General features: G+C 39.2%; 1 protein-coding gene across 14 annotated transcripts in view; it reads right to left on the bottom strand.

The window, feature by feature from the left end:
- Nucleotides 1-26,960, bottom strand: part of MTMR3 (myotubularin related protein 3) — an 82,874-nt gene that overhangs the window by 20,973 nt on the left and 34,941 nt on the right. For 13 of the 14 annotated variants that reach the window (XM_055794582.1, XM_055794581.1, XM_055794584.1 and 10 more), the window contains 8 exons: nt 25,833-25,913; nt 25,347-25,436; nt 24,028-24,144; nt 16,620-16,702; nt 12,025-12,191; nt 8,165-8,261; nt 6,556-6,669; nt 203-408 (listed from right to left, as the gene is read on the bottom strand). In XM_055794582.1, coding sequence (XP_055650557.1) covers nt 203-408; nt 6,556-6,669; nt 8,165-8,261; nt 12,025-12,191; nt 16,620-16,702; nt 24,028-24,144; nt 25,347-25,436; nt 25,833-25,835 — 877 coding nt within the window. In that variant the 5' untranslated portion in view covers nt 25,836-25,913. Of the gene's footprint in view, nt 1-202; nt 409-6,555; nt 6,670-8,164; nt 8,262-12,024; nt 12,192-16,619; nt 16,703-24,027; nt 24,145-25,346; nt 25,437-25,832; nt 25,914-26,424; nt 26,446-26,960 lie in introns of those variants that run through there. The other variant, XM_055794575.1, reaches the window with a different exon arrangement.

Here is a 26,960-nt window from a genome sequence, read left to right as displayed (position 1 = left end):
GGATATGAAACCGATGAGCAAATAAAAGGAAACTTCTGAAACTGTTTACAACAACGATGCACTCAAGTCCCACAGTGCATATGCAGAAACTGGAGAATGTCTGATTAAATATGAAGGATTGAATCTGTTACAGTACCTAGAAGAGATTAGGTTTTTATATAAAGCTATGCCCTTTACAGAAAAATAACAGTGACAAACTTACCAAATTCCACATCAGAGAGGTCCCCTCCATTGGGGAAATCTCTGGAACAATTTCCGTTCATTAATTTGTTACTGTTGGACCTTGAATCTGAGGCACAGGCTTTGGCTACAGACTGGACAAGGTGTTCATCATCTGCATTCCTCCAGCCCCACCAACTGACCTCGGGCTGTCCACAGCGGGAAATAACTGCTCCGTTGCTCTGGTGCCTGAAAAAGAAATGAATAAAAAGCACAGCAGTGCATAACTTGAAAAATCAGGATGAAAAATACAAAGGGCATGAAAAAATTAAATGATGCACTCCAGTAGTTTAATTCCTGCCAGGGACCTCTCTATCGTTCAGCAATTATCCTCAACCTGTGATTCACTGGCAATGCATTCCACGTGCTTCCCTTCAAAACGCTGACTGTGACCACACAGACACAGAGGTAAAAGTCAAAGCAAAGGTCAGTAAGAGAAAACAAAGCATTTTCTTCCTCAATATTGTTGCCTGTTGGCCAGTGAAAGCTGGGGAACATTTTGGAACAGCACACACGCTGCAGAACCATACCTAGAAGCCATCGTATTTTAGTTAGTTTCACTAGCTAAAAGGAAAAAAAGCCTTTCGCATCTCAGGATGTTAAACATCTGCAGTTTGGTATTTGTGTCTGTTGGAAAGGAGTAGCTCTGCCATCCCCTTTTCAGTGGCTTCTCCTCTACGTGTGGGCCTTCTCTATCTCCCTTCCTGACATCTTTGGGTCGTGTTTAGTCTGCTGCCTCTCAAATGCACATCGCACCTAGCAGAAAAGGACCAAGGAGCTGATGAAGAGCAACAGCAGCTCTTACATGTAAGCACCAGTGTGATGCCAGGCTGGTAAATAACAAAGTCCACAAGCAAGTACCTACTGACACCTAAGCGGCATCGAAATATTGTTTATTAACAGAATATTTGTATTCTAAAATATTATATAAATTTGCAAGCATACTGATAAAACTTCAGAGCACTGGCCACTGGAGTACAGAGATGAGTCTACCAATAAAAAAATGTCAGGGAGGTAACTTGAACATAGCTATCTCCTTCTGGGGAGTAACATTAAAAAAAACAAAACTCCAAAAAAACAGCCAAGCCCAAATAAACATTTTTTTAAATGGCTGAAGAGTTACTAGTTATTTCCTTAAATTGAACCTAGCTTCTTCTACTACATATAAAGAACAGATCTGAAATAATTAAAACTTATCCAAACCACTGAAGACACTCTGAAAAAGATTTAAAAACTCTTCCCCTACATTCTGGTTGTTTTTTTTTTTAATTAAAAAAAAATTACTGAAACATGTTATCCCTGTAATTTCACTTACTGCAGCTATGCTGGCATATCCCACTGCTGCCAACAGAAACATCATTCCCCACTCACTGAAGTGTTTACACCTAGCATTAACAACGTTCTCCTTGACCTTCACCAGCAGTATCCCGAACCCAGAGGACCTCAGCCATGGCACAAAAAGCCACCCAACTGTTGGTATGAAGAGCTGCTGGTGGAGTGGCCAAAGCAAAAGACACAACTTGTCTCAGGTCACACGGCAAGTCAATGATGCTGAGGAATGTGGCGCCTAGAATTGTTTACTCCCTGCCTCACGTCCTGTCTGAAATATCCTACCACTTGTCCACAAAGTTCTCCCCTATGTAAATGGCCTGCAGATACACATACATCCCTTTAAGCAAAGCCAGTGCTGTTCTTGCCCAGGAGTCCCACTGGAACCTTGTATTTATAAAGCAGGCACATGCCAACTATCGTTCCTATATGTTACGATGCAGCAAAGGATTTTAGAGTCTTCCTGCAGACAAACCGGCTATCTCATCTTTATGTCAACCAAGGGTTGTTTAACTCCCTCTACTCTAGCAATGGCACAGAATGGTGAGGCTGAGCCAAATCTTTAAGCAAATTTAGACAGCTGAATTGGGACAATCCCCAACAGGAAGAAAGCCCATCCAAACCTACAAATCTTTAACTTTTTTCTCCTCTCACCACTCTAATAAATGTTTACGGAGGTGTGACAAGCTGGTTTGTAACTTGTCAGAGCTGTCAAGCCCCACCAGATGCTGAGCAGCACCCCTCGGCAGTGTCACTGCAGGGCACAGCAGCAGGCGGCAGCAGCTGCCTCGTGCTACTCATTCAAAAGCAGCACTTCTATCAGGTTAAGGCTCCTTCTTACAAAAATTTTAAAATTATAAAATAGGCCATGATATGGTATTTTAAGTATCTTTCGTAGCCCTTTTGTAATTGTTTCATATAAAATTCCTCCACTGAGAGGAAGCAACTGACACGCTGCATTAACTAAACCAAAGGAAAAGTAATCTGAATGCCATGGCACTTTAACCAGGTGCCAGCCAACTGCATGCAAAGGAAAATTTATTTCTGCTGAAATGAATAGCCTTCCAGAAACAGCTCTACGAATATAAAATTAGTTCAGAAAAAAATGCCAATCATTGAAAGGCCACCTAGTTCCCTGCTACGCTTGCACAAACAACAAAAGAAAATAAAACATCATTATACATGTAAGAAACCTATTTTGAACACTCAGATAAGCTCATTTATTTTTCCGTATGTTCTCCCAGACTTCATTACCACCCGCCTGCAGAATCATTTTCACAGGTTCATAAACAGTCATATTTTCATCTCCATGTTCTTGCCTCCCATTTATACCACAAATAATAAAGAATCATTAGGCCAAAAGTTGAGTTCATTGATAGCTGTGAAGCCCTAACACTCCTAAGCCTGCACAAATATGCAATTTTCAGATGTACCAGCAGAAATCGGCAAACAATTCTATTTACGGTAATGTTGGAGGCCTGAGGAATCACACTCATTCCAACTGGACTGGCCATGGGAACAAAAAACAGCAAATAGTTTAAGTGTGATTTCGAGGTCCCTAGAGACAGAGCTGGGGATAAGATGCTGTCACTCAGATCTCAGTAACCAAAAAGATTAAAAAAAAATTAAAGCGAACCCTCCACTGCAAACTTCCTAACCCTCCAGAGACAAAGCAACATGCAGCCTCCCTACAGAAACTAAATCACCATTACATAACTATAAAACATTGTATAACTGTAGGATGTATGGTACACCTCTGCACATGCTTAATCTTCCTTGTGTTAAAGCAGCCTTTTGAGTAACAATAAATCCACGAGGTCCTTGCAATTACAAAGACAGGGAGGACTAACGGAGGTTTGAATAGCTCCTCCCAAAGCATTACTTAACTACTAGTGCTTGCAACTAAAAAAACAGTTGCTGCAGTTCATAAATATCATTCAGCATGTATGGTACATAGCAATTTTCTGTTTCCCTTTGCTCCCCGTGCTGGCAAAAATGCTCCTGGCATGGGTAATCACCTTCAGTAGTCAGCAAGACAAAAAGACACCTTCAACACAGCTAATATCCAAGTAGGTTCTCACACGTTTAGGACACTGCACAATGTATGAAGTCCTCTCTATCACCTTTCCACAAAATCCAAAAATTATTCTCCCTAACACTGACTTTCTGGGACCAGGATATGTAAGCTACAAAAGCCATGTTACAGGGCAGATTTATCTACATAAATATGTGCCTAGATTGTAAAAAAACTGGAAGCACAGAAAGCTTGCAGCAGCTGGGTTTGAGATTTTTCTAGAAATCTGATCACAGAATAGAAGCAATGCTCCTGACAGTCCAATCTCAACTGAGTATTTCTGAAGCTTGCTTCTGAATTCAGCCCGCTCCACTTTTCAGCCTGTGCATACTGTCATAGCTCTTGAATGCTTCACAAGAGCAGACAATGAGGTTTTTGTTGCCAAGTGTCTGTGTCTCTGGTCTTGCCCTGTCCCAGTGTTCAGTATCTGAGACAAGTTATTGGACAAGTTTTAAAAAAATCATTATTTCTTCCTCCCCTTGAGGTAAAACAAAAAGAGCAGATTTTAAAAATGTGATCAATAATAAAACTAATAGTCCCAAAATCATCTTCAACCGAAAAAATGCGGAATGAACTTTTGTCCCTTTACTCCTCCAAAAGTAAGAAAAAAGATATTTTTATGGCAACCTATATACAGAGAAAACTATACATGGTTTTCCAATCATACGGATCATCAACCACTAGCTGATGTGAGTTCTATTACAGCACAGAATGATGAACTGGTTGTCTTGAAAAATCTATTGATATATGTCAAGATAAGGAAAAAAACCCGAACAAAAAAAAGAGAAAAAATTTTCTCCCACTGATTTTAAGATTACAAATGAAAAACTATGTGGTGATTTAACATACATAGTGTCATCAGAACTGCAGAAAATGGAATGCCAGGGATTAAAGAATTTCAGTCTATGAGGTCTTTTGAACATTTAAATCACTTTCCCATAAATCCTGCAGAACACAGGCTATACCCAAGAATGCAAAGGAAGGCATTTCCTTCTCCTGTATAGTGCTGACAGAAGGAGGGATGCTTCCCCGTGTTAAGTGTGCTTGCAGTGAGGCGTCCCCCAGTTCTGTGGTGACTGCATAAAAGGCACAAAGTGGCCTGAAATGCAGTGTTCAAAGTTGAACACAAAACCATATATAAATACACCATGCTCTTTCATACACATATATATAAAACATACATACTTCTATGTACTACCATAATAAAACACCTTAAGTCTTAAAAAGATTAGTATATGCTGGAAAGCATTCCTCCCCGCCCCCCAAGCTGAACAGGATGGAGCAATTCCTTAACTACGAAGAAAGAGACTACACTAACCCCTTCATTATTCAGAAGAAAAAGAAGAAAAGATAGAAGGATTTAAAGATAATGGTCTGCTGCCACAAGCTCATTTGTTTGTTCTGCTTTCATAGAACAAGAACTCTTAAGCTAGGTAAATAATGTTTTGTGGCCTACTCTTAACTCTTGCACACTTGCTCCTCCAACCCAGGCTGTGTGAATTTGTAACTTTACTGTGCTCTAAATTTAGCTTGCTGCTCTGAGAACAGCTTTTCCTTCCTGTTTAGAAGGAATGGGTGGCTAGGCAGACTTAATGGAATTATCAGTATTCACCATCTTTTAAATCTCTTTGTCATCTGATTTTTTAAAGAGATTTAAAACATTTATGGGAGGATAACTACACCAGGAAAGTGGCCAAGGTATTAAGTGACAGATTCCAGAATATCTGGAAAAGACAGAAGCTTAAATATATTTCTTACTAAAGAAGGTGCCAAAACCCAGTATCTCAGAAAAGCAATTTTGTTGTGAAGAACTTCTGGACTCAATCTGAGGAAGAGACTGTCTGATTAAAACTACCTGAAATATGTAGATACAGCCAACACATACATTCCTTTTTGATTTGAGGTTTTATCTCCTGTAAATAATTTTGGTATTTGTCCTTGTTTATACTGCAGTCTGATTATTAGCCAGATGAGAATGAGAAAAAAACCCAAAGGAGTACCTAGCCAGAGATACCACTTACCATTTCTTCACCTGTGTTATGTCTTCATCTTACATTTATTAGTTTTCATATTAAAAAAAAAAGAAAATCAATCTTAACTGAGGTGACTGCCCTAGGAATCCTTTGTAGGAGATGCAAATCCTGGGTAGTCCTACAATACGTGTTTGGAATTAAAACCATTACTCCCGCTGAAGAGTGAATGTGTAGTAGGTCTGCCTTACCTCATGGCTTGACAAGGGCCAGTATGTGATGTTGCCTCATGCATTCTTGGAGTTTTCAATAGGTATAAACCAATACACATATAGGTAGCAAATGTAGAGACAAAGAAACCAGGCCATCAGGCCGAACAGGTCATGCTTTGCTGTCAGTTAAATGTAGGTCTGAACATTTTCTCCTACAAGGGCCCCCTTGCCATCCTTGTTTGATATCTAAATGCTTAGGGTGGTTTGTGTTTTGTTCTGAGGTCCTGTTCTCTACACTCCTTCTGGGATCCTTCTGGAGTGGAAGAGCAGGACCTCACCCCAGACAGAGTCCCAGGGTTGATCAGCTTGATTACTCCTCCACCAGGCAGCACAGAGGGGACTGTGCTTGATGTCGTTGCATCCTCCCAGCCTGGTTCTCCAACTCTACCCTAGCAGGTCCTGGGCCTTCAGGCAGCATCCATCCACATCATGTTAAACAAGCAAAAAATACAGCAAGATACAAGCCAGACCTCTCTTTACCTTGAATAAATTATTAAAATATTATTTTACAATGTCTTTAACACCTGTGCTAAAGTCTGTCAGGCTCAGCGAGGGGGCATCTGGTGCCCAGAAGAGCCTGAGCATCTTTCATTACAAGCCAAGATTCCCAGTTACAACTTACTTAAGCTTTTATTTGCTAGAACACCGCATTCACAGCCTGGTGAAAATGTTCCACCTGTAAGAGCCTCACCTGTACACAACAGCAGGGATACGCTTCCAGGACCGAAAGCTTGCCACACTCTCTAGCTCTTTATCCGTGATCCAAGCAGGAACTATGATTTCCTGGGGGTAACTACCACACAGCCTGTGAGAAAAGTGGTGCAAAGCGTTGAAAGTAAGTGATACAGAGCAGTTACTTCCCAGAGGATATATACCAATAAGCAGTATAAGCAACCTGAGTTCATCTCAGCGAACTGCCATTTTGTTAATTCCCATTTCAGTGTACTCCTCCTTCGCACATACAAAAAGCACCGTGAACACTGTGGTGCATAAATGCATTTCAGAATTACAAGATTCAAGCTGGTTTCTCAGGAAATTTGCACGTAGGCAATTTTTAACTCCAGATGCTCAAATAAACTAGACCACATTAAAGAAATTCCATGTCTCTCCATGCTAAAGAATGAGCCACTTCATTTCTGGGTCACAACACAGAGAAGCAGAGCAATCCTGGCCCATTGCATTCAACACAGAAAACTTGTGTAAGTGTGGAAAAAGTACACTGGCTAATCCACCCTCACTGAAGGCAAGAATCGGAGTGCACTGGCTTATGCTTGACTGGAACTTTCTTCTACTAAATGCACCTCCTACTCCACAAGTTAACTAATAAAGCCATGACTGCCAGTAAGAACAGCGCAAGCAGTCAGTAGTGACTGCAATATATTGCTGAATCATAAACTAGTTCATCCCCAGTCCATCCCCTTAAAGAGATGCATTTACTGCGCAAGGACAGAAATGAACACATGTCTAAGACCACTCTATTCAGAAAAAAATACAGCACTCATCCTGAAAAAATGCTCTTTTCTCAAGTGCTGGCCACAAGAAGGAAAGGAGTAGTTTGTGTCATTCTGCTTCCATATTCCATATAATACTAAAGAAAAAGTAAAAAAAGCTTTAAATATGTAAGGGATAGCTATTTTTATTTCCACAGATTTTGAGAGCAAGACAGATAGCTGGTGTCACTGCAAGAGAACTACCAGCTGCAAGTTATTATCCTACAAAGACAGCAATGAAACATGTTTCATCACAAAGTGTTACTGCTGGTTTTGCTCTTATTCGGATTAGGGATGAGCCAGTACACCCTGTCCTACCAAGCATGAACAGAACATCACCATCCTCTGCTCCAGCAGCCTGAGAAAAGGAAATTTACCTAAGCTTTCAGGACCACAGAAAGCATCTTATTTTCAGGATCTACAAGCTTAACTTTTCCAAACCAACTTTAAGACAAGTCTTTGTCATAAGATAGAAAATAAGACACAATAAAAAAATGTTTTTTAAAAGTTCAAACTCTGCTCTTTGCTCAAGTTTCCCTTTCTTCCTTCAGAATGCTTATTCTCTAAGAAGTCTTCCAACAAGCACACCAAAATCTGGTTATTTCTAAGCCTACAAAAATTGTAGCAGCTAATAAAATATTAACTACTACTTTAAAAGCCCATTTTTTCCTATAAAACAACAAAACTCATAACTCTAATTGTCCCTTATTAGGAACTGTAGAACTTGGAAAAAGTTCCAGTAATCTGCTGTAACAAAACTGGTGTTATGAGATGCCATTTGGCCGCGAATCAGCAGCCCACATAACTTACTTGTACTTCTCATTGATGTTGGAAATCCTCCAGGCATTGTTCATATCAAAACCCATCCGCTCCACTTCATTTTTAAACCTTGAAGTTACATGTTCTCCTGGTTGTCAAAAGCAGAGACACAAAATAAATATGAAACAAGAAGTAAGCTTCCTACCCTTCAAAACAGTCGGAGAAAACCACCACTGTGACTCATACTTATTAAAAACTGAAAGAGAAAGGAATAGTCCAACAACACCATCTACATCTCACCTTATTTTGAAAATCTCTATCAGGAGAACCACAGCTTGCACTGATGGTTCTCTCTGGTCAACTTTTCACAAATGTCCAAGTCCATCAAGGACTTTTTCTCTGAAATTACCACCTTCCGTAAATCCATATGAGAAACAGTAATGCTGCAAACCAGAACCAAGCACGGTCAGCAAAATCAATTTAGATCCACCACCAGTCCTAGCTGGAAAACTCTAGTAGTTTTTCTTTTCTGAAGTTCAGAATTTTGTATCAATGAGAAAAACGTGAAGCTCTGGTCTGACTGATACATGAAGGGGTAATATATGGAATGTGGTCTGGGATCTTGGGCAATCTCCATTTAGTATGCAATTTCAGCCACAGGTTTCCCGTATGACTGTAGGAAAGCCCTGCAATTTAAGCCGTGTCTCTGTTTTTCCACTTGCTAACTGGAATTTATTCCTCTGTGAATCACATGGAGATACGAAGATAAATGATTGTTTGACACAAATATCAGTCACAGGATCCTCACAGATTCCTGGATTAATATATTAAAGGAACTGGAAAGAGCTGCATTTATTTCCTAGACACTTTTTTTAAAAGTATCAAAACACAATTGATAAATATGCAATGGCAATAAAGAAGAATTTTTCTGATAGACAGAAAATGTAGAGATTTAGAAGGTACTCAATCAACAGGCAGAAGAGAATAATGTACAAAATTTCCAGGTTCACTGAGCTAAGAAATGTGATAAATTTAATGAGCATGTGAGCAACATTAGATAAAACGATTCTGAAAGTCTGTCCATTGCTTGTCTCTTTAAATTACTGTATCATTAAATCATGAGGCAGAGCATCACCAAACAGAAGGAAAAAAAAATCTGTTAAAAATTAAAAGTATTACATCTTTCCATTAAGTATTTCAGAAAACCCTTAAAGTCTTTCAATACCTGAGATACATATTTATCTCAAAGATGTAAATGTACATGTCTGAAACAATTTTTTATGTGACATTACAGAACAATTAGAGAGAAATATAGGTAAATTAAGAATAAAGATAGCCTAACTACAGCACTTAATTAACTGTGAGAGAAAAGCTATAATGTTATTCATTCCTACAGGTCAGATCATACACTGAAAATGCTACTTTGCAAATCTAGACCTGCTTTACAATATGGGCAACGTGCAAGAGATCTGCATACTGAAATTATTTTTCTTATGCTTTTTGAAAAGTAAAATGTGAGAATGACACTGTGTGCAAATGAAAAATATTCACACTCTGACCTCACTGACCTTCATCACTTACTCGCTTTACATCATGCCACTGGTACAACAGTATCATAAAAAGAAATAGTTCTGCCTCTTGTGCCATGCATTTTCTGCAGAAGGCTAGTATCGTATCACGCAGGCACTGTAGTTCTGCTCTACCTTCCCTATTGCCAGATCAATTAGACTGGAGCTTGCCAAGAATTTCCCGCTTCTCACGTGAAATCTGCATGAGCTTGAGTTTATAATCTTCCAGCCACCTACTCAAATAGACCCGCTGTTTCTAGCCCCAGTTTTACAAAAGCTGGATGGCTCCATAGAGATTGCAGCTCTGTGAGGAGCTCTTTGGTTGGTTGTCAAGTGCACAGGTGAAACTGCAACAATACATTCCAGCCAGACAACGACCTCAGTCATGTTCTTCCTTAGTGGTGACTTTTTTATTCTAAGAGAAAAAAAACCCCTTTTATTGGAACAGCAGCATGCTCTTCAAGCACTGAGGATGGGCTTCATTACCAGCTGCTTTGAAGAATGGTCATTAAAACTTGTGCTATGTCCGTATGGATTTTTCTGCATAGCAAATGAGAATACTAGAAATATCCCCAATCACTGATGCTGCATACTGCTAGTGGGTTTTAAAAGAAACACATAAAATTACATGAAAATGAAATATTCTGTTTGATTCCTCCCTCTTAATTTTTCAGCTACTGTGCATGTCACGAAAGGATAGGCTTTCCTCTGCAAAATAAGATTCTACCTTAACATTTTGTCCATTGCTCCTGAAATGCTGGTATTTTAAGAGGCATTTTGAGCCAAGATGGAAAATATTTTCAAAGCATCCCATCAATTCTCAAAATCAGAGAAAAAGCAAGCTATACATTTTGTGGACTTGTGCCTTCTGACATTAAAAGCTCATCAGTTATTATGTCCCAATACATACATTGATGACAACTTATATTTTCCCCCAGAAACGGATAGATTTTGAAGCAATTAAGTATTTTTGCCCATACCTACCAAATACTGGGCTCCTTCGTGTAAAAAAATAAATTTAAATGTCTTGGGATTAACTTCTTCAATTACATTCCATAGATCTATTTCAACTATAATTCAACTCTTAGAAGGAGAGTACCTACCGCCAAGCTACAGGAAAGAAAATTATTTGATAGACATACGTACCAAAAAAAATGCAATTGCTAGAAGTTAATAAAAAGGTAAACGCTGCTTCTTATCCTAACCCAGTGTTAGGCTGAAGCCCGTCTGTTTCAGTGAGGAAGAGAAAAGAACTACAAGGAGACTTCACAAGCCATCTACGTGTCTGCTATCTTCCAGCTCCTGATTTTAGTCAGGAGGGAAAAGACTCGACTATAAAATTCGGCTCTGAGGATTTTTTTGCCTTTTTAGTTCTTGCCTTTTTTGCCTTTAGTAACTGCTAACAAAGTGCGTGAAGTGCAGAAACAAGAACTAGAACCAAGAAGCACCTCCTGCCATTTGTGTGCTAGCTGTTGACTGTCCTCCCTCAGGTACCAAAACAGTGACAGCTTTTGCTCAGCCCCAGACTGGCTTTAGTAGTAAGGATACGATCACACTAACATTCCCTCAACCTGGTAACTGGGATGCTTTTCTCAGACAGGTGAATTGTGAGCGAAGAGAGCCTCAGATTGTAAAGGACCTGGAACACAGATTTCCTTATCTTCAAACAAGTACTATAACCACAAGCATCCCAATTTTTAGCTTATATTTACGTGAGGGCTTCTAAAAATTTTCCAGCAAGGATGATATCTCACTAAAATAGGTTGCTGTCTTGCAGCTGTGAATGAACCTCAGGAACAGCTAAGGGACTTCCTTCTCCTTCACCTGCTCCTCAACTTCTATGTTGAAGACCACTGTTCTAGACAAAAAATGTGGGCACAATCAATAAGAAAATATTTTAGACTGAAAGTTGCTGGTATGATGAGCAAACCATTATTAGTATTATACATGACTGACTAAATCAAATCCACCACAACAATTTCCTTGGGATATTGAGATGCTGCTTTGCATACTGATCCCAAAGTAGCTATGATGGGAGCTAATCCTAAGACAGAACAGAACTCAGACTGTGCGGTAGAGACAAGCAAGACAATAAAGGACACCTTGCTCTAAGCAAAGTTATACCATTACCTATTTAATTACCACATACAGGATATTCACCAGCTAGTGAAGAAGTGAAAGAACTTACATACAAAAACAAGTCCATGCTGAAATTTTCCAGGTTCAGTTTACAGCAACACAGACTGAATTTGTTTATAACTTTTTTGGAAAGTTCTGGATTTCAGCAAACAGGCAGTTAACAGTCAGTGCATTTGTGACGATCCCCACAGTGTTCCCACATACCTGGCCGACACAAATCCCCATGCTGTTCCTTTTCACTAGCATATACCTCCATACACCAAGCGTGATAGGCAAATGAGAAAAGGTCTTCTATCTTCGAAGGAGGGCGGATGACATTGTTCAGTCGCTTAAGCCAGTCTTGACACTGCTCGAAAGTAGAAAACTGACACCTGGCCCAGAAACAAACATTTATCTATTAATTTTCAGTAAAAGATGCCAGAATATAAGATCTGACAGGCTGACTATGAAAACATTTATGAAAGCAAAAAGTGAGAACAAACATAACTTAGTTCTGTTTCTATGCACATTCTAATAGGTAGTAAAAATGAAAACTTTGGCATATCAGTAAAGAAATACGCACTTAGGAAGTCAAAATAAGTTGTAAGCATAAAAGCAATGTTCTGTGATTGTGGATAAACCAGTGGTATGCCCTACTAGCCCTGAATGAGGGAAATGTTTATGCATATACTATATGCTATTTGCTATATATATATACTATATACTATTTAATATAAAACCAAGGACAGTATCACTGAGTTCAGTCTGCAACTTTCACACACAGACAGGAGAGTGTTACAGTGACTTGCTGACTGGTGGTGTCAGATGGAAATTCACAAAACTATCACATACATTATAATGTATGCATTGTATTCCTGTAAACAAGAATACATTTTTCATCAGACATAGGAGACATATCCATTTGATTAATATACTTAACTTGTGAATAATGAGGACAAACTCCAGTATCTGAAATCCTACATTACCCCCCTATCTCATACGCTAAGATTCTCTCTCTGGCCTTGGTCTGAAGCACATACAATGTTTTTGAGACTGAGCTTTGCCAAACATTAGACTAGCAACTACAACTAGCAAGAACATTCCCTGCACAGAAAAAAAGTATGTCTCAAAGCGGTATGTTAAAATTATATTAGCTTGTCTTTTCAAAGAGGATTTCTGCACACTTTAAAATAAAAGGGTGGAAATAAGATCAGTGATTTATTTTGCTCTGACAGATTAATTCAAGATTTTATAGTTATAAAATATTCACCAAGTATTTAGGTTCTGCTCCGTCTGTGTTCTACTGCATTCATGGTTAATGATAGCATCTGTATTCTCTAAGGGCAGGATTTATTACCCCTACCTGCGAATACCTAAAAGTCAGTCAGTGGAAGGAAAAAAAACTTGTCCAACTCACGAAACATGTCTAAATAGCTGCGAGGAACTGCAGCCTGCAGGTGTTTATTTCCCATCACCAACTATAAAGCAAACTGGGACTAATGGCTTAGACTGGATAATTCTCTATTAAATATCCATATCCAGAGAAGATACACCTCACCCTAAAGATCCCATTTTCTTCCTAAATTCCTTTAGTGTTGCAAATCAGTACTATCTTCACTTGAGCCCTATTATTCAAAACACACACTGCTTTGTTAATGAAAAAGAATGTGAACACGTTCTAAATCTGGTATCTGAGCCCCATACTTCATGATCTTCCAACAGCCAGTGTCACCAAGTACTGATTCTCAGAGATGCAATTTTGAAGGGATATTCATAAGGAAGGGCATAAATACAAATAATTTGTATTCACTTTGCAACAGAAGAGAAATAACAAATTAATGTAGAGAAGAAGGGTGGCTTTTTTAAATGTCAAGAGCTACATGTTAAGAGGAAGTAAAATATTTAATTTTAATTAAACTAAATATTACTTCTAAAGTAGAATCATAGAATCCTTTAGGTTGGAAAAGTACTTTGAGATCATCCAGCTGGATGTAACTCCATTCACTGCCACTCTTGGGCTCAGCTGCCCAGCCAGTTTTTTACCCAGTGATCAGTACACCTGCCCAAGTCACGAGCAGCCAGTTTCTCCTGGAGAATGCTGCGAGAAACAGTGTCAAAGGCTTTAGTAAAGTCTAGGTAAACAACATCCACAGCCCTTCCTTCATCCACTAAGCAGGTCACCTTGTCATAGAAGGAGATCAGGTTTGTCAAGCGGGACATGCCTTCATAAATGCATGCTGGCCGGGCCTGATCACCTGTACATGCTGCGTGATGGCACTCGGGAATGGCTGCTCCATAACTTTCCCTGGCACTGAGGTCTGGCTGACAGGCCCGTAAGTTGCCCAGATCCTCCTTCCTGCCCTTCTTGTAGATGGGCTAACCTCCAGTCTTCTGGGAGCTCTCCAGTTAGCCAAGACTGCTGACAAAAGATGGACAGCAGCTGGGCAAGCTTCTCTGCCAGCTCCCTCAGTACCCTTGGGTGGATCCCATCTGGCCTCATAGACTTGTGCATGTCTAAGTGGTGTAAGAGGTCACTGACCATTTCCCCTGGATTATGGGGGCTTCACTCTACTCCCTGTCCCAGTCTTCCAGCTCAGAGAGCTGGGTACCTGGAGAACAAATGGTCTTGCAATTCAAGACAGAGGCAAAGGCAGCATTAAGTACCTCAGCCTTTTCCTCATCCTTTGTCACCATGTTTCTCCCTGCATCCAATAAAAAATTGAGATTCTCCTTAGCCCTCCTTTTGTTGCTAATGTATTTATAGAAACATGTTTTTATGGTCTTTTATGGCAGTAGCCAGATTAAGCTCTAGCTGGGTTTGACCCTTCTAATTTTCTCCCTGAATAACCTCATAACATCCCGGTAGTCCTCCTGAGTTGCATGCCCCTTCTTCCAAAGGTCATAAACTCTCCTTTTTTTTTTTTTCCCTGCGTTCCTGGCTCTGTTCAGCCAGGCTGGCTGTCTTCCCTGCTGGCTTGTCTTTCGGCACATGGGGACAGCCTGCTCCTGTGCCTTTAAGATTTCCTTCTTGAAGAATGTCCAGCTGTTCTGGACTCCTCTGCCCTGAAGGGCTGCCTCCCAAGGGACTCCATCAACCAGGCTCCTAAACAGACCAGTCTGCCCTCTGGAAGTCCAAGGCAGCAGTTTTGCTGACCCCCTCCTTACTTCTCTGAGAATCAGTAACTCATCATTTTGTGATCGTTGTGCCCAAGAGGGCCTCCAAACGTCAACATGACCCACAAGTCCTCTGTTCACAAACAGGTCCAGCAAGGTGCTTTTCCCAGCTGGCTCACTGACCAGCTGTGTCAGGAAGTTATCTTCCACATACTGCAGGAACCTCCTGGACTGTTTCTCCTCCACTGTGCTGTATTTCCAGTGGACATCTGGTAAGTTTAAGTCGTGTGTGTCCCTGTCCTCCCCCGAGAACGAGGGCTAGTGATTGTGCAACTTCTCCCAGCAGCTTATAGAATATTTTGTCTGCCTCTTCATCCTGGTTGGGTGGGCTGTAACAGACTCCCACCACAATACCTGCCTTGTTGGCCACCCATCTGATTCTTACCCCAAAACACTCAGCCCTACCTATCATCACCAAAATTAGGCTCTAGACAATCAAAACACTCCCTAACATACAGGGCTAGCCCACCAGCTCTATCCACCTTGCCTATCCCTTCTGAAGAGTTTACAGCCATCCATTGCAGCAGTCCAGTTGTGCGAGTCATCCCACTGTGTTTCCATGAGGGCAACTACATCACAGTTCTCCTGCTGCACACCAGCTTCCACCTCCTCCTGTTTGCTGCCCACGCTTCATGCACTGGTGTAGATACACCTCAGTTGGGCTACTGATCCCACCACCTTCTAGGGGGAAGAAGGCCCAGTTCCTACGTGACCATTCCCAGGTGCTTCTGTGGTTTCTAACACATCAGTAATCCTCATCAGTCCTCGTCAAAATACAGCATTTCAGGAAGCAGCTGGCCTGTTAAACATTCTGAGTGCTCAGATATGACTGGGGCTCATTTCATTATACAAAAGGTACTGCCAGCAAACATTTAATCAAAAAAGAAATGCTCCTTTCTTGTTAATTGCAGTTTATAGATCAAAATTAATTTCTGCAGCGGAAAAGTAGGAAATAGCTGTAGCTCAGGCTCAGTAGCTCTGAGACTCCTGGGGCAGACTCTGAAGTCTGCTGAAGGGCAGACACAAACAAAAATTCCCTTCCACATGATGCTGTCTACTGGGTTACAGAGCAGGTTGCTGACCTGGCTTTACTTTATTCCCTTAGCTTCTTTTCCAGTAGGCTACTATGTCTTAATGCTAGCAACTGTACCCTCACAGCTGTTAAAAAAGCAGGGCAGCTGATGCTATCCAGACTGAGGGTTTCATGTAGAACTGCACAAGCCCACACCTTAACCCCCCAAATCCCAAAGCTTGATTAAATACTCTTCCAAGAAGCATGTGTTTCAGTGGTTTTATCTAGTTCTGTATCTCGTACCTAATTGAAGCAATACATTATAACTGATTGTAAGGCAGGGAAAATGCAGTGAGACTGAAATTCATTTCAGAATAAAATCAAGATCAGCCACTTGGGCTCAGACCAAGGTTTGCTGTTATATTGTATCACAGCAAGCAAAAATGCAGCTCATCTTGCTCCCATCCCCTTTACAAAAATGCCCAGCTATCATACGCAAAATCAGACAAAAGGAAGTATTTTAAGGGAAAGTAAATCCACTAAGTAAGAAAAAACATTTACTTAAAATGTCACAGCTGTCCATAGCACATGGAATGCAAGGCTACCCCCCATTTAACATTCAGCTTATTCATACCTTATAACCTTGCAGTCTTTGCAAGTCAAATGAAGTTGAAATATATCACGGCACTCAACACTTTCTATAAGCTGCAATGGAACCTGCAATTAAAAAGATTACATAATTTTATTTCAAACAGTACTAACACTGTAATTTGTTTGCCTATCTCAAAGATTTATTGTAGGACTACATGGAGTCTGAGAAGAGAGAGAGAAAACCAAAGAAAACTATGTGTAACTGCTTCAGCAGCTCTGAGGTATGGTACCATATTAGTTCCAGCTCTATTGCTGTATAGTCCAAAAATCTTAAGGGATCACATGAAAACAGCTGAGAAGACTACAGCACGCTGGTGACAAATGTGAAGGCAGAAAAAGCAGCAGAAACCCCACAAGCTCCTATCTCATGGAAGCATCTTTCTCTCTTATAGGTCCCAACCCAGGGAATCTAATTTTAGCTGTTGGTGTAAAACAATAAACTGCTAAGCAAGATCCACCTTAACAGACTGCTGCAGTCTAGATCCTTTTATATGGAAATATCCCAGGTAAAACCATTTGGCCCGTTCAGACCAACAGTCCTGACCAAAGCAGCCATATTGGCGAGTAATAATGCTGATTCATTCATTTTTAAAGGTATAGTTATATGCACTTATGTTTTATGGCACATGTAACTAGCAGAAGCTTGATCAGGCAAAACATGTAAGCACATGCAAGTACTTTTAAAGTTAAGAAGAAACCACAAGATGAATATATTAGTCTGTGTTAATATTGTTGGACCTTTACCTGAGACAGGCAAATGTCCATTACAGTCTTAAATGAATAAAAGTTAGTATCTAACTATCTCTTATGTAACTGTCTGAATTCCAAACACAGAGAATTTAGCTACTACCTACAATAAACACAATGAATAAAACTGTTTGAATTGTTTATGAAATCATATTGAACATTACACAAGGCAAGAAGACCTTTGCAATCCTTCAGCACAAAGGCTATCAGAGAAATATTCAAATATTCTTTTACCATCTTCGCCATCAGAGGAGTATGATCCAATAGTTTAAGTTCTGGCTTGGGGCTTACAAGATGTGGCTGTAAGACCCTGCTCTGCTACTGCCTTTCCATAGGACTCCAGGCAAGTCCTTGAAGGTCACCTCCAATCAAGGATCTGGGCTGAGGAATCAAGAGAGCTGCTACTGAGGCACCACAAAGCTTAAAAAGTACCCAATTTCAGTGCCATGAAAAAAGGAAATTGAACTAAAAACAGTAGGCAAAAGAAAGAGATGTCTCAGAAATACAATCCACAAGAAAACTTACTCTGAGCATGAAGACGCCTAGAGAAAGCTAATCATGAATGCCGTGCCCAGGAGAGCGATCAAAACTCCCCATATCTCTTGGGAAGGCAGGCACGCAGCCCACAGCTGCACCTCATGTTTCCCCACCAACTCAAAAGTTGGCATCCAGAATCCTCTTCTGACTGCAAAAGCTCAAATAATTGCCTAGAGCTCACAATCCCCAAAATACAACAGGCAGGTATGGTCTTAATATGCATCCTTTATCCTTGTCAGACCACAACTGAGCAGCAGAGCAGCAGTGCTGGACTCTCCTAGGCTGGAGAAAGTACTAATTCTCATCCCCTCATGAGCAGTGAGGCTGGTACAGATAGGTCGTTCTTTCTTCCTTTTGTTGTAACTGGGCCATTAAAGAACAGAAAAGGAAACTAGAAGAGTGGTGTCTGAATCGAACAGCCCAGTAGTTTGGGTATACAAATAAAGCTGGAACTTAAATTGTGGTCCTTGTTTTCAGTATTATTACTGTTTTAAAAATCTGTGGTAGTCTAGTATAACTTCCCTAACTAGCAATGTGAAGCGGCACATGAAATAAGGATTCCCTCCTGTGAGGTAAGCCCTCTATTTGCCTTTCTTAAGCTCAAACTGACTGCAGTCACCAGCAGAGAGTAAGTACAGTGAAGATGCTGACAGACGGAGACACCAATGTAACAGAGTATTTGAATGCATTACAGACAAGATTAGATGTAGTGCTGCTATAGTTAGTATTTTTAACTGCTAATTTCTTCCATGCCTCCTCCTCCTCCTTGACTCCAGTCTGCAAGGTAGATAAATCGTTGTGATAGTTTTGTCTAATAAATTAAGGGACTGGAAAGGACCTCAGACTGGAGAATCTTCCATTCTTCCTGACTGGACAGCCTCACAAACACCCAATAAATTATTTAAATCTACCATTGACTTACATGGCACCAACACAGAAAGTAAGGTACCTTTCCCTAACTAGAAGACTTGCTTTGTTATCCAAATGCTTTGTCTGTTAATATATTTTTTCCCCCCAAACCCCTTTTTAATTGCATTTTTTCCCATGTCCATCTTCATTTAAGCAGCTTTTCACCTTGCTGCCTCCTGCCAGCAGTCTGGTTCTGGCTCCTTTTCCTCCTGTCTGCACTCTAATGACATACTAAGTATTCTTCTACTCCTGCATTATTCTTAATTCCTTTCTTTCAAAGTCACTCTTTGTTCTATGCCCTTTCAATTTACCCTCTGCTCAATAGCCATTCTTTTTTTCTCTTGACAGTCTACATGCAGCTCACCATCTATTTCCTTAGAATCTGCCAGTTTTTCTTCAGGGCAACCTTCATATCAATCTTTTTAATTTTCTTTTCCGGTCATAAAAATCTGTCCTCTGATCCTCTTGCACTTTCAGTCTCCTTCCTGTCCATTATTCTTCCCCCAGTAAAACTCTAAAATTATCTGCTTTCATTCCCCACTTCTCCACTGACAACCTTCCATTTCCATTGTTATGCTTTTCAGGCTGCTTGCATGCAGCAAGTCAGACACCCAGTGCAGTTTGCTTGCTCTTGAAAGAGTCATCAATTCTATTTGCAGGCACTTCACCATATAATAATGGCTATCGAAATAAAGCAGTGGAGAAGCAATCATGTCTGCTTCTGTAAAAATAAACATACATTGTTATCCAAGGCCAATCATATTGCATTATAGAGCACTAGAGCATCATGCTCTTGAACTATTTGTCTCTTGACTGTCTCTTCTTTAGAAATTATCTCATTTTAAACAATAGCAACATTCTACAACTCAAGCTTTTGCTTTTTGAAACATTTTAAAATTATTGTTTTAATTACTGGAACTGTCTGTTATCTAGCAGCAGTACAAGATATACTTAGAGAAACATACCTCTGTAGCTAGAAAAGGCAGCAGTTATGGTTACACTGCTGAAACAACCCACCCCATGGCTCAATCCTTGCCCACAGCACCAAGTGGTCATGCGGTGGACCATGGCCAGGCTGCTAAAAGCCAGCCCCTTTGTCAGTGACTATGCTATTTACCCTACCCTGTATACCATTTGGCCTGAGTCTTTCCAGGACACCACGTCACACCCAGGGCCATGAGCTGTAATTAGTACTTTCTTCTTGTTTTCCCAGTTCAGAGCCTGAAATAATGTTAGGGTTATGTTACAGACTGGACGCTTTAAGCAGTACAAGGCCAAGGCTATGTGCTATATGCCCAGAAGCACATAGTAAAATGACATATGGAGGAACTGAGGATGCAAGGTCAGCTTAGGTGGTCTGCAAGGAGCCTCCTAGCTGGAGGGAGCTGCAACCCTCCCAGGTATGACCTTGTTCATATAACCTACAAGGAGTACCTGAAGAAAATTTTTCTTTTAATTACAATTAATCACACTTAGTTTTTGTCTTGAAGGCAACCATTTAGTCCCCTTGTCTGCTTTCATAATTAACATGCAATGTGAACAATTTGAGTATCAGGACCTGAGAACAAAACAAGGACTAAGTGTACTGTTCAGCACAGATGAACCACAACTGTGCTACATGTATAAGGAAGATAACATACCATTTTTCCATTAAACGCCAAGCAAGGGAAAGCTCATACCAAAACTTACTTAATCACTAAGACTGAAATTCTCCCTTCATCTCGTCATCCTGATTTTTTTTTTTCAAACTATATCCAAATTGTACTATTTGAAAGAGAGTACATACAAGTTTGTGGTTTGTTAAACTACACTAAAACTGCAATTCTCCCATAAATGCAATTGGCTTATATAGAGAAAAATGATTAGTAAGAAACACTCACCAGCTGCAAAGTTTGAAATTTTCTTAAGGAAAGCCAATCAATAGAGATTGGCATGGGAACCAAACTTCCCATGTGCACCAAGAGATCACTGTTGAGTCTGCATTTTTATCCCATGGATAAATGTAAGTCAACACTTTTGAATGTCATAATCCCTCCAATTTCTGCATGGTCTACTGGATCTTTTGTTTCTGCATTTAAAACACCATGTTCCTACTATTACTGTGATCTAGGAAATTATTTATGGAAAAGATGTACGCGTACAGCTGTTTTCTGCAATGTTGCAATGTGAGCATTATCAACTTTTAAATGTATTTATTTTCAAGCACAGGTGCAGCAAGTGATCTACCAGCATTGTGCTACTTACTGAGGTTTCACAAGCATCATTCTGACAGCCAGTCTATTGAATTGTAAACAAAAAGAGAACAGTGAGGTAAAAAAAGACAAAGATCAGGAATCCATTTTTAATGGGATTCCATTCCCTTCATGCAGTAGCCTTTAATAAGGGGAAAGTAGTTGACATGCATAGTGCTTTCTCTGGAGGACCATTTTTGCCACGAGAATATCCCATCTACTTCAAGAAGAAATGCCTGCACAAAACATGTGAATTCCCACATTCACATGGGGAATCAATTTATTTTACAAGTACTATAATGCAGATATTTGCCAAGAATCTTCCTTCTTACACAGAAGTATTTCTCTCTGCTGAGGTGTCAAGGTCATTAGCGTGGTTGGACTTAGGATAGTGATTCTTATGAAAATCACTTAAAAGAATTAAAACCCCCAATCCTCACATTAACAGACATTTAAACTTTTTTAAAAGGTCATACAGGTGTTTTATGAACAGCTCTAACAATATAAAAACAGTAGGAAAATTACTCTGAAGATTTAATTTAGAAAATCACCATCTGATCAATAATTTTGATCAGCAATATCCAAAGTGATCTTACTCCAAAATTCAACAATTTAAATATGGTTCTTAATTACTACAAGTATGTTTTATCCTCAAAGATATTCCAAATCCTGTTCCGCATTGGATTCTGGTAGAGTTCATACTATGTCATTAGTGATGGTCATATATGGTTACTAAAGAATAGTCTATATTCTGCTCTACCTCATACACTATCTAATTGAATCTTACTGGTTAATGACGAAAATATGAAGCAGGACTAACAACCTTGGAGATATCAAAGTGAGAGGGCAGAATACTGCATACGAAAAACAGGGAAGCAAAATTAACTTGGTAACATTGACAAACTTTTATGGACTCTTTCCTGAACACAAATAATATTATTTAAGAAAACAACAATTTGTTACTGCTCAAAAATATTAAATTGACAGTTTTTAAAAAATAATACCCCCAATTATCCTAAGGACAGATATGACAGTAAGTGCAGTGGCTTCTCCAGTAAAGTAACTCCTGGCATTCTTCAGGACAAATTATTTGATTTCTAGGACTCTCTTTTTTCTCATGTTCCAGCTCCTTGTTTTTAAGTATTCAGTCCTTTGCTTCGTCAATTCTAGTTGTCAATTTCATACAACATTCAGACTCTGAATTAAAAAAAAAAAGTAAATCTAACAGCAAGGAGTACAATACAGATTTATTGTAACAGGCCCCTTGGCAGAATTCAGCCCTAGAATTCACATCTGTATCAAAGCAGCAAAGGAATTCTATAAAACACATGCCTTGTAATGCATCTCCTCTCTGTTGCCAGCAGCATGCAGAGGTGCATCTGGGTGAATTGCACTTGAAGCATCCCAACACCTAGCTGACCCTTGGCTACCATTCCAATGCATGGTGGCACCTACAACTTAACTTTTAAGTCTCAAGTTACGCTTCAGGATTGACTACAGAATAAGAGAAGTGAAAAGTACAGTTATGCTACCTCTGCATATGCACATACTTGTATCATATCCTTTGTATGGTCAGCATTGGAAGATAATAGCCCTTAGATGCCCAATTAAAGTTTTATAACAATAATGTTTTTGCCATCATTTTGATTAATTGCCATGTTCAGAAATATGTCCAGCAAACTTTATTTGCTGAAAACCCCCACATCATCATGAATTTTAGCACTTCAAGATGTTCACCAGCCCAGCAGACACGCCTATTCAGCCTACAATGACAATTTATGTACTAAAATTGCATTTAAAGTGAGTAACGATAACTATGACACAGGCACATTTCAAAGTCTGTAGATAACATAGATATATGATTAGAGACAATCTAAATCAGTAAAGATTAAGTTTCAGTTAGTAAGCAGTATCTTTTAGAGTTAATAATTCTGTTCTGGCACAAAACAATAAAAAAACAATTTAAGATCTACATGGCATCAAAAGTAAAATCGGTTAAGTGCACGGGAAAACCCACTGATGTTCCAGACCACTGTCACATGGGTCTCAGTCGTGTATGCGTTGAACACTTGTTAACTCTTGTCTTTTGCTTCCCTTGCTTTTCTCAGCTTTGGAATAACATGCAGTTTTGGTGGTTTACACTTAAGTAACCACTGCATATTTCAGGATTTGTGACTGACACCTGGCAACCGTGAACAATTAGCCAGGGTCAGGATTTGTCTTAAAATAAGGAAATTGGTAAAAAACCCATCATCAAAAAAAAAATTATTATACCTGTTGTATTACAAATACCCACAAAAATATTTCTGTGCCATGTATGATGTCCTATCAAATTCTATATCGCTCACAAATGGTATTACAGCACTAGTGCATGTCAGTGTTACACTACTGCAAAGGACTAAACAATGCCCGTTTAATTTATGTCTACGATCAGGAATAGCTAGATAAGTAACAATTTTTAAGAATGGATACTTAGAGTAAAATTCTTTAAAGAAACAGGCATCTGAAGATGGGATCCAACTCACACCTCTCATGTCAGTGATTGTACTCATACTATCCAACTTCAGACACTTAACTTCAGTAGCTGGACCTAGTTCCACATTTTGAAGCTCCAAGCAAAGCACGAGTCTAGCTTAGGTGCTCCAAACAGCCTTTTGGAAGACCTTTTATTTCTTTACTGAGTATATACAGAGCTCAGGGAGAACAAATGGCTGACAGCCAGCCATAAAGAGAACGTAAAGCTGAGTGATGTGAAGTTTCCTTACAAAGCCTGATTTACAGAGGTGTCTAGTCACCTTTTGGTGCCTAAATATGTATCTGTTCTTCCTGAAATATGTGACATCATAGAGAGGTATTTCATTATCACTAACTTTGAAAGACAGGATCACGGTACTTTTATCCTAAATTCTCTTATTTGGATTGAGTTCAGAATACCTGTATTAGCACAGCAGCATGAGTAACACTTACATTCACAACAGACTCCTTGAATTTGATGTGAAGCCTGTAATTAGAAAGTGCAATGATGGCATCCTCTGCTCGTCCTACATACTCCGTACTCTCACCATGAAGTTCAATGAAAGGGACCTTCAGAATGGGAAGAAAAATCTTTCAAAAACCATTTACCAAAAATATGTATCTCCTGTAAGCATACACTCAAGCACACAACATCTAAAACCAAAATGAAACACTGCTGAGAATTCAACTTAGCTATTACTGCTAAGAAGGAAAGTAAGGTTGGTTCAGAGATTAATTGTAGCCTTTTTTTTAAATGATTCCTCATTTTATCTTAATTTTCCTGAGTAGTAAGTGCTTGGTCAGGGAAAACAATGAATTTTTATAAAAAAATTCTGAGTAAAACATCCTCACATTTTGGCAAGCAGTCTGACCAGCTCCTTGATTTATGCTCTTGCTCCTTCCTTAATGGAGAGTGGCATTTCCATAATGTTACTAAATTCATGCTAAAGTAGGCAAAACACGTAAAATGAATAATCTCCTACGCTACTGGTCCCCAATATTCACCAAGAAAGCTCGGGTAACCAACTTCAACCGGATACCTAAATGCTACATGGCTGAGATTGGTTGGACACATCATACTTTTTGCGTCATATTTCTCACTGCAAATATGAAAATGCAGCACATGCTGCTGTTCATGAAGTCAGAAAACCTGCAGTCATATTACACTGCACATAAAAATTGCAAATGTTTAATGTGACTTAAGCCAAATTGAGCTGAGCTGGGTGAAAAGTGTAAATACTCAACTTGAAAATAATCTGGTTTTACACCAACTTAGCTTAAATCAATTAAAAATATTTTCTATTAAAATGAAACAATCTACCTATTCAGTTAACGTAAGAGTGCCTACATGGATAAAACATCTGAACTAAACTGATTTCAAAAGGAACTTTGGAAAATTAAGAGACAAAAAAAATAATCATTTTGTGTAACATAAGACTTTTGGCTTCTCAGTAACAAGTAGTAAAGGTAGCATTTAACCAGTTAGTGTTATTTTTTTAAAAAACAGAGTCCTGAAGTATGGAATAAAACCTAGCACTTGAAATTACTACACAAGTAATGGTTGCATTTGTCAGATGCTCTAAGGGATCTCTTGTAATGTAACACCCAAGTCCTCTGTCCTACCAACAGTACATGAGTATTTCAAAAGAAAACGTGTTTCTCTTATTGCTGTGCTCAATTGCAAATGAAAAGTCTACAGCAGAGGCCAAAAAATATGTAAGTCAACTAGAGATACTGTGATCTCAACTGGCAGGGAGCAGTGTGCTGATTACCTGAAGGTTCTCATCCTCTCGGATCAGCTGCTTCCTGGGAAAAATCTGATTAGCCTGGATGCATTCAAGGCTGTGCTGAGTCTCTTCATCCTGAGAAACAAAGCATTACAGTTAACTTCAGCCCCGTCACTTGCTGCATTCTTCACCGCATAGCAAGCTATCAATGACCAATGAAAAGCTCAAACAGGATGAAGCATTTAGAGAATTCAGGTTATCAGTAACTTACTGAAGTTACTAAACTTTCAAAGACAAGCACTCAAACAACTAAATATGATATTAGAAACAGTTTTCCTTCCTGCAGCCTGATTAATAGTCATAAAAAATGAAAGAATTGTCATAGTATCAGAAAAAAACCCCATTAACCTAGCTACTCTAGCCCTACATTAAAAATTCAACAACCCCACATGTAAACATTAATTCTCTACTGTTTTTCAGATTTTAGCCTATTTTGCTTTGTAGCAGACCCTACAAACCCCTTTCGCTTACCATGACAGGCCCTGGATAGGAGGAGAAATCCTCGTCTTTACTCACAATACTTTGAGGCTCTTCTTCACGTATTATTAAAATCTAGAAAACCAGAAGAGTGTAACAATTAAGTTAATTTTCTTTTGGAAAATAAATGCAAATTAACTTTTAAAGACTGACAATTTAGCTGTTACAAAAACTGCAAGCAAACAGTAATTACGAAAAGATGAAATCCATATAAGCTCTCCTGAGACACAAAATCGTTACAAAATGCCTGGCTCCTTCTGTTCATTCTGAAAAGCCACCTTTGAATGTACTGCTGGGAGAATACCTGTCTGAATGCAGCAATTAGACCACTGTTTATATAATTTAAATTAAAACATATTAGCCTTTCTAGATCACCCTGAATTCTCTCCCAAGTCATTTACAGATGGTGATTTGCAAATACATAGGTTATAAAACCAATGGGATTGTAGCGATCATTTAGTCTCATTTGTTATGTAACATAGTTTGTCGAATCCTCCTGGAGTAATCTTTTTTCAACTATGGTATATAAATTCTAATTCACATACGGATAAACTTCATCATTTTATAGCTATGACTCATTTTCTACCTTCATGGATATATCAAAACATTCATTTTCTTGTGACATTTCCACTGACCACCACCAATGACCTTTCCAAGAGCTCCAGATCACTACACACTAGTGACTTGCTCTCTCCACTATCTAACAAACTAAAAATCTCTTATCATCTGCAAATTTTTTGGACATACTTAAGAGCATACAGCCTTGAAGTTTATGAAGTTGACTCTATTAGGAACTTAATGATTGAAGTGAATACATTAGTTACAGTTTGATTTTGAGATTTATCCTGTATTCAATTTTTTAAATTCAGGAAGGTTCATCCTTTTTTTTTTTTTTTTTTTTTTTTAAAAAAAAAAAGGATGCATTCAAGTATTTTATGGGTTTTGCAGTCTACAGCGGGTAAAGATACAAAAAAAATCTATCAGTCAAGTTTGGTCAGTTCTCAGGCTGTATGTCACCTTATAAATGTATTTTAAATTATCAGTGTTGTGTGGTTGACAGAGAAAACCACTTTGAATCCATCAGCTCACAAACGCACCACCATTGCAGGAAGTGCTAACTAC

This window comes from Falco peregrinus, chromosome 2 (genome assembly GCF_023634155.1).
Source record: "Falco peregrinus isolate bFalPer1 chromosome 2, bFalPer1.pri, whole genome shotgun sequence".
Taxonomy (NCBI): domain Eukaryota; kingdom Metazoa; phylum Chordata; class Aves; order Falconiformes; family Falconidae; genus Falco; species Falco peregrinus.
Note: the sequence above shows the minus strand (reverse complement) of the source record. Positions and strands in the feature narration are given on the sequence as shown.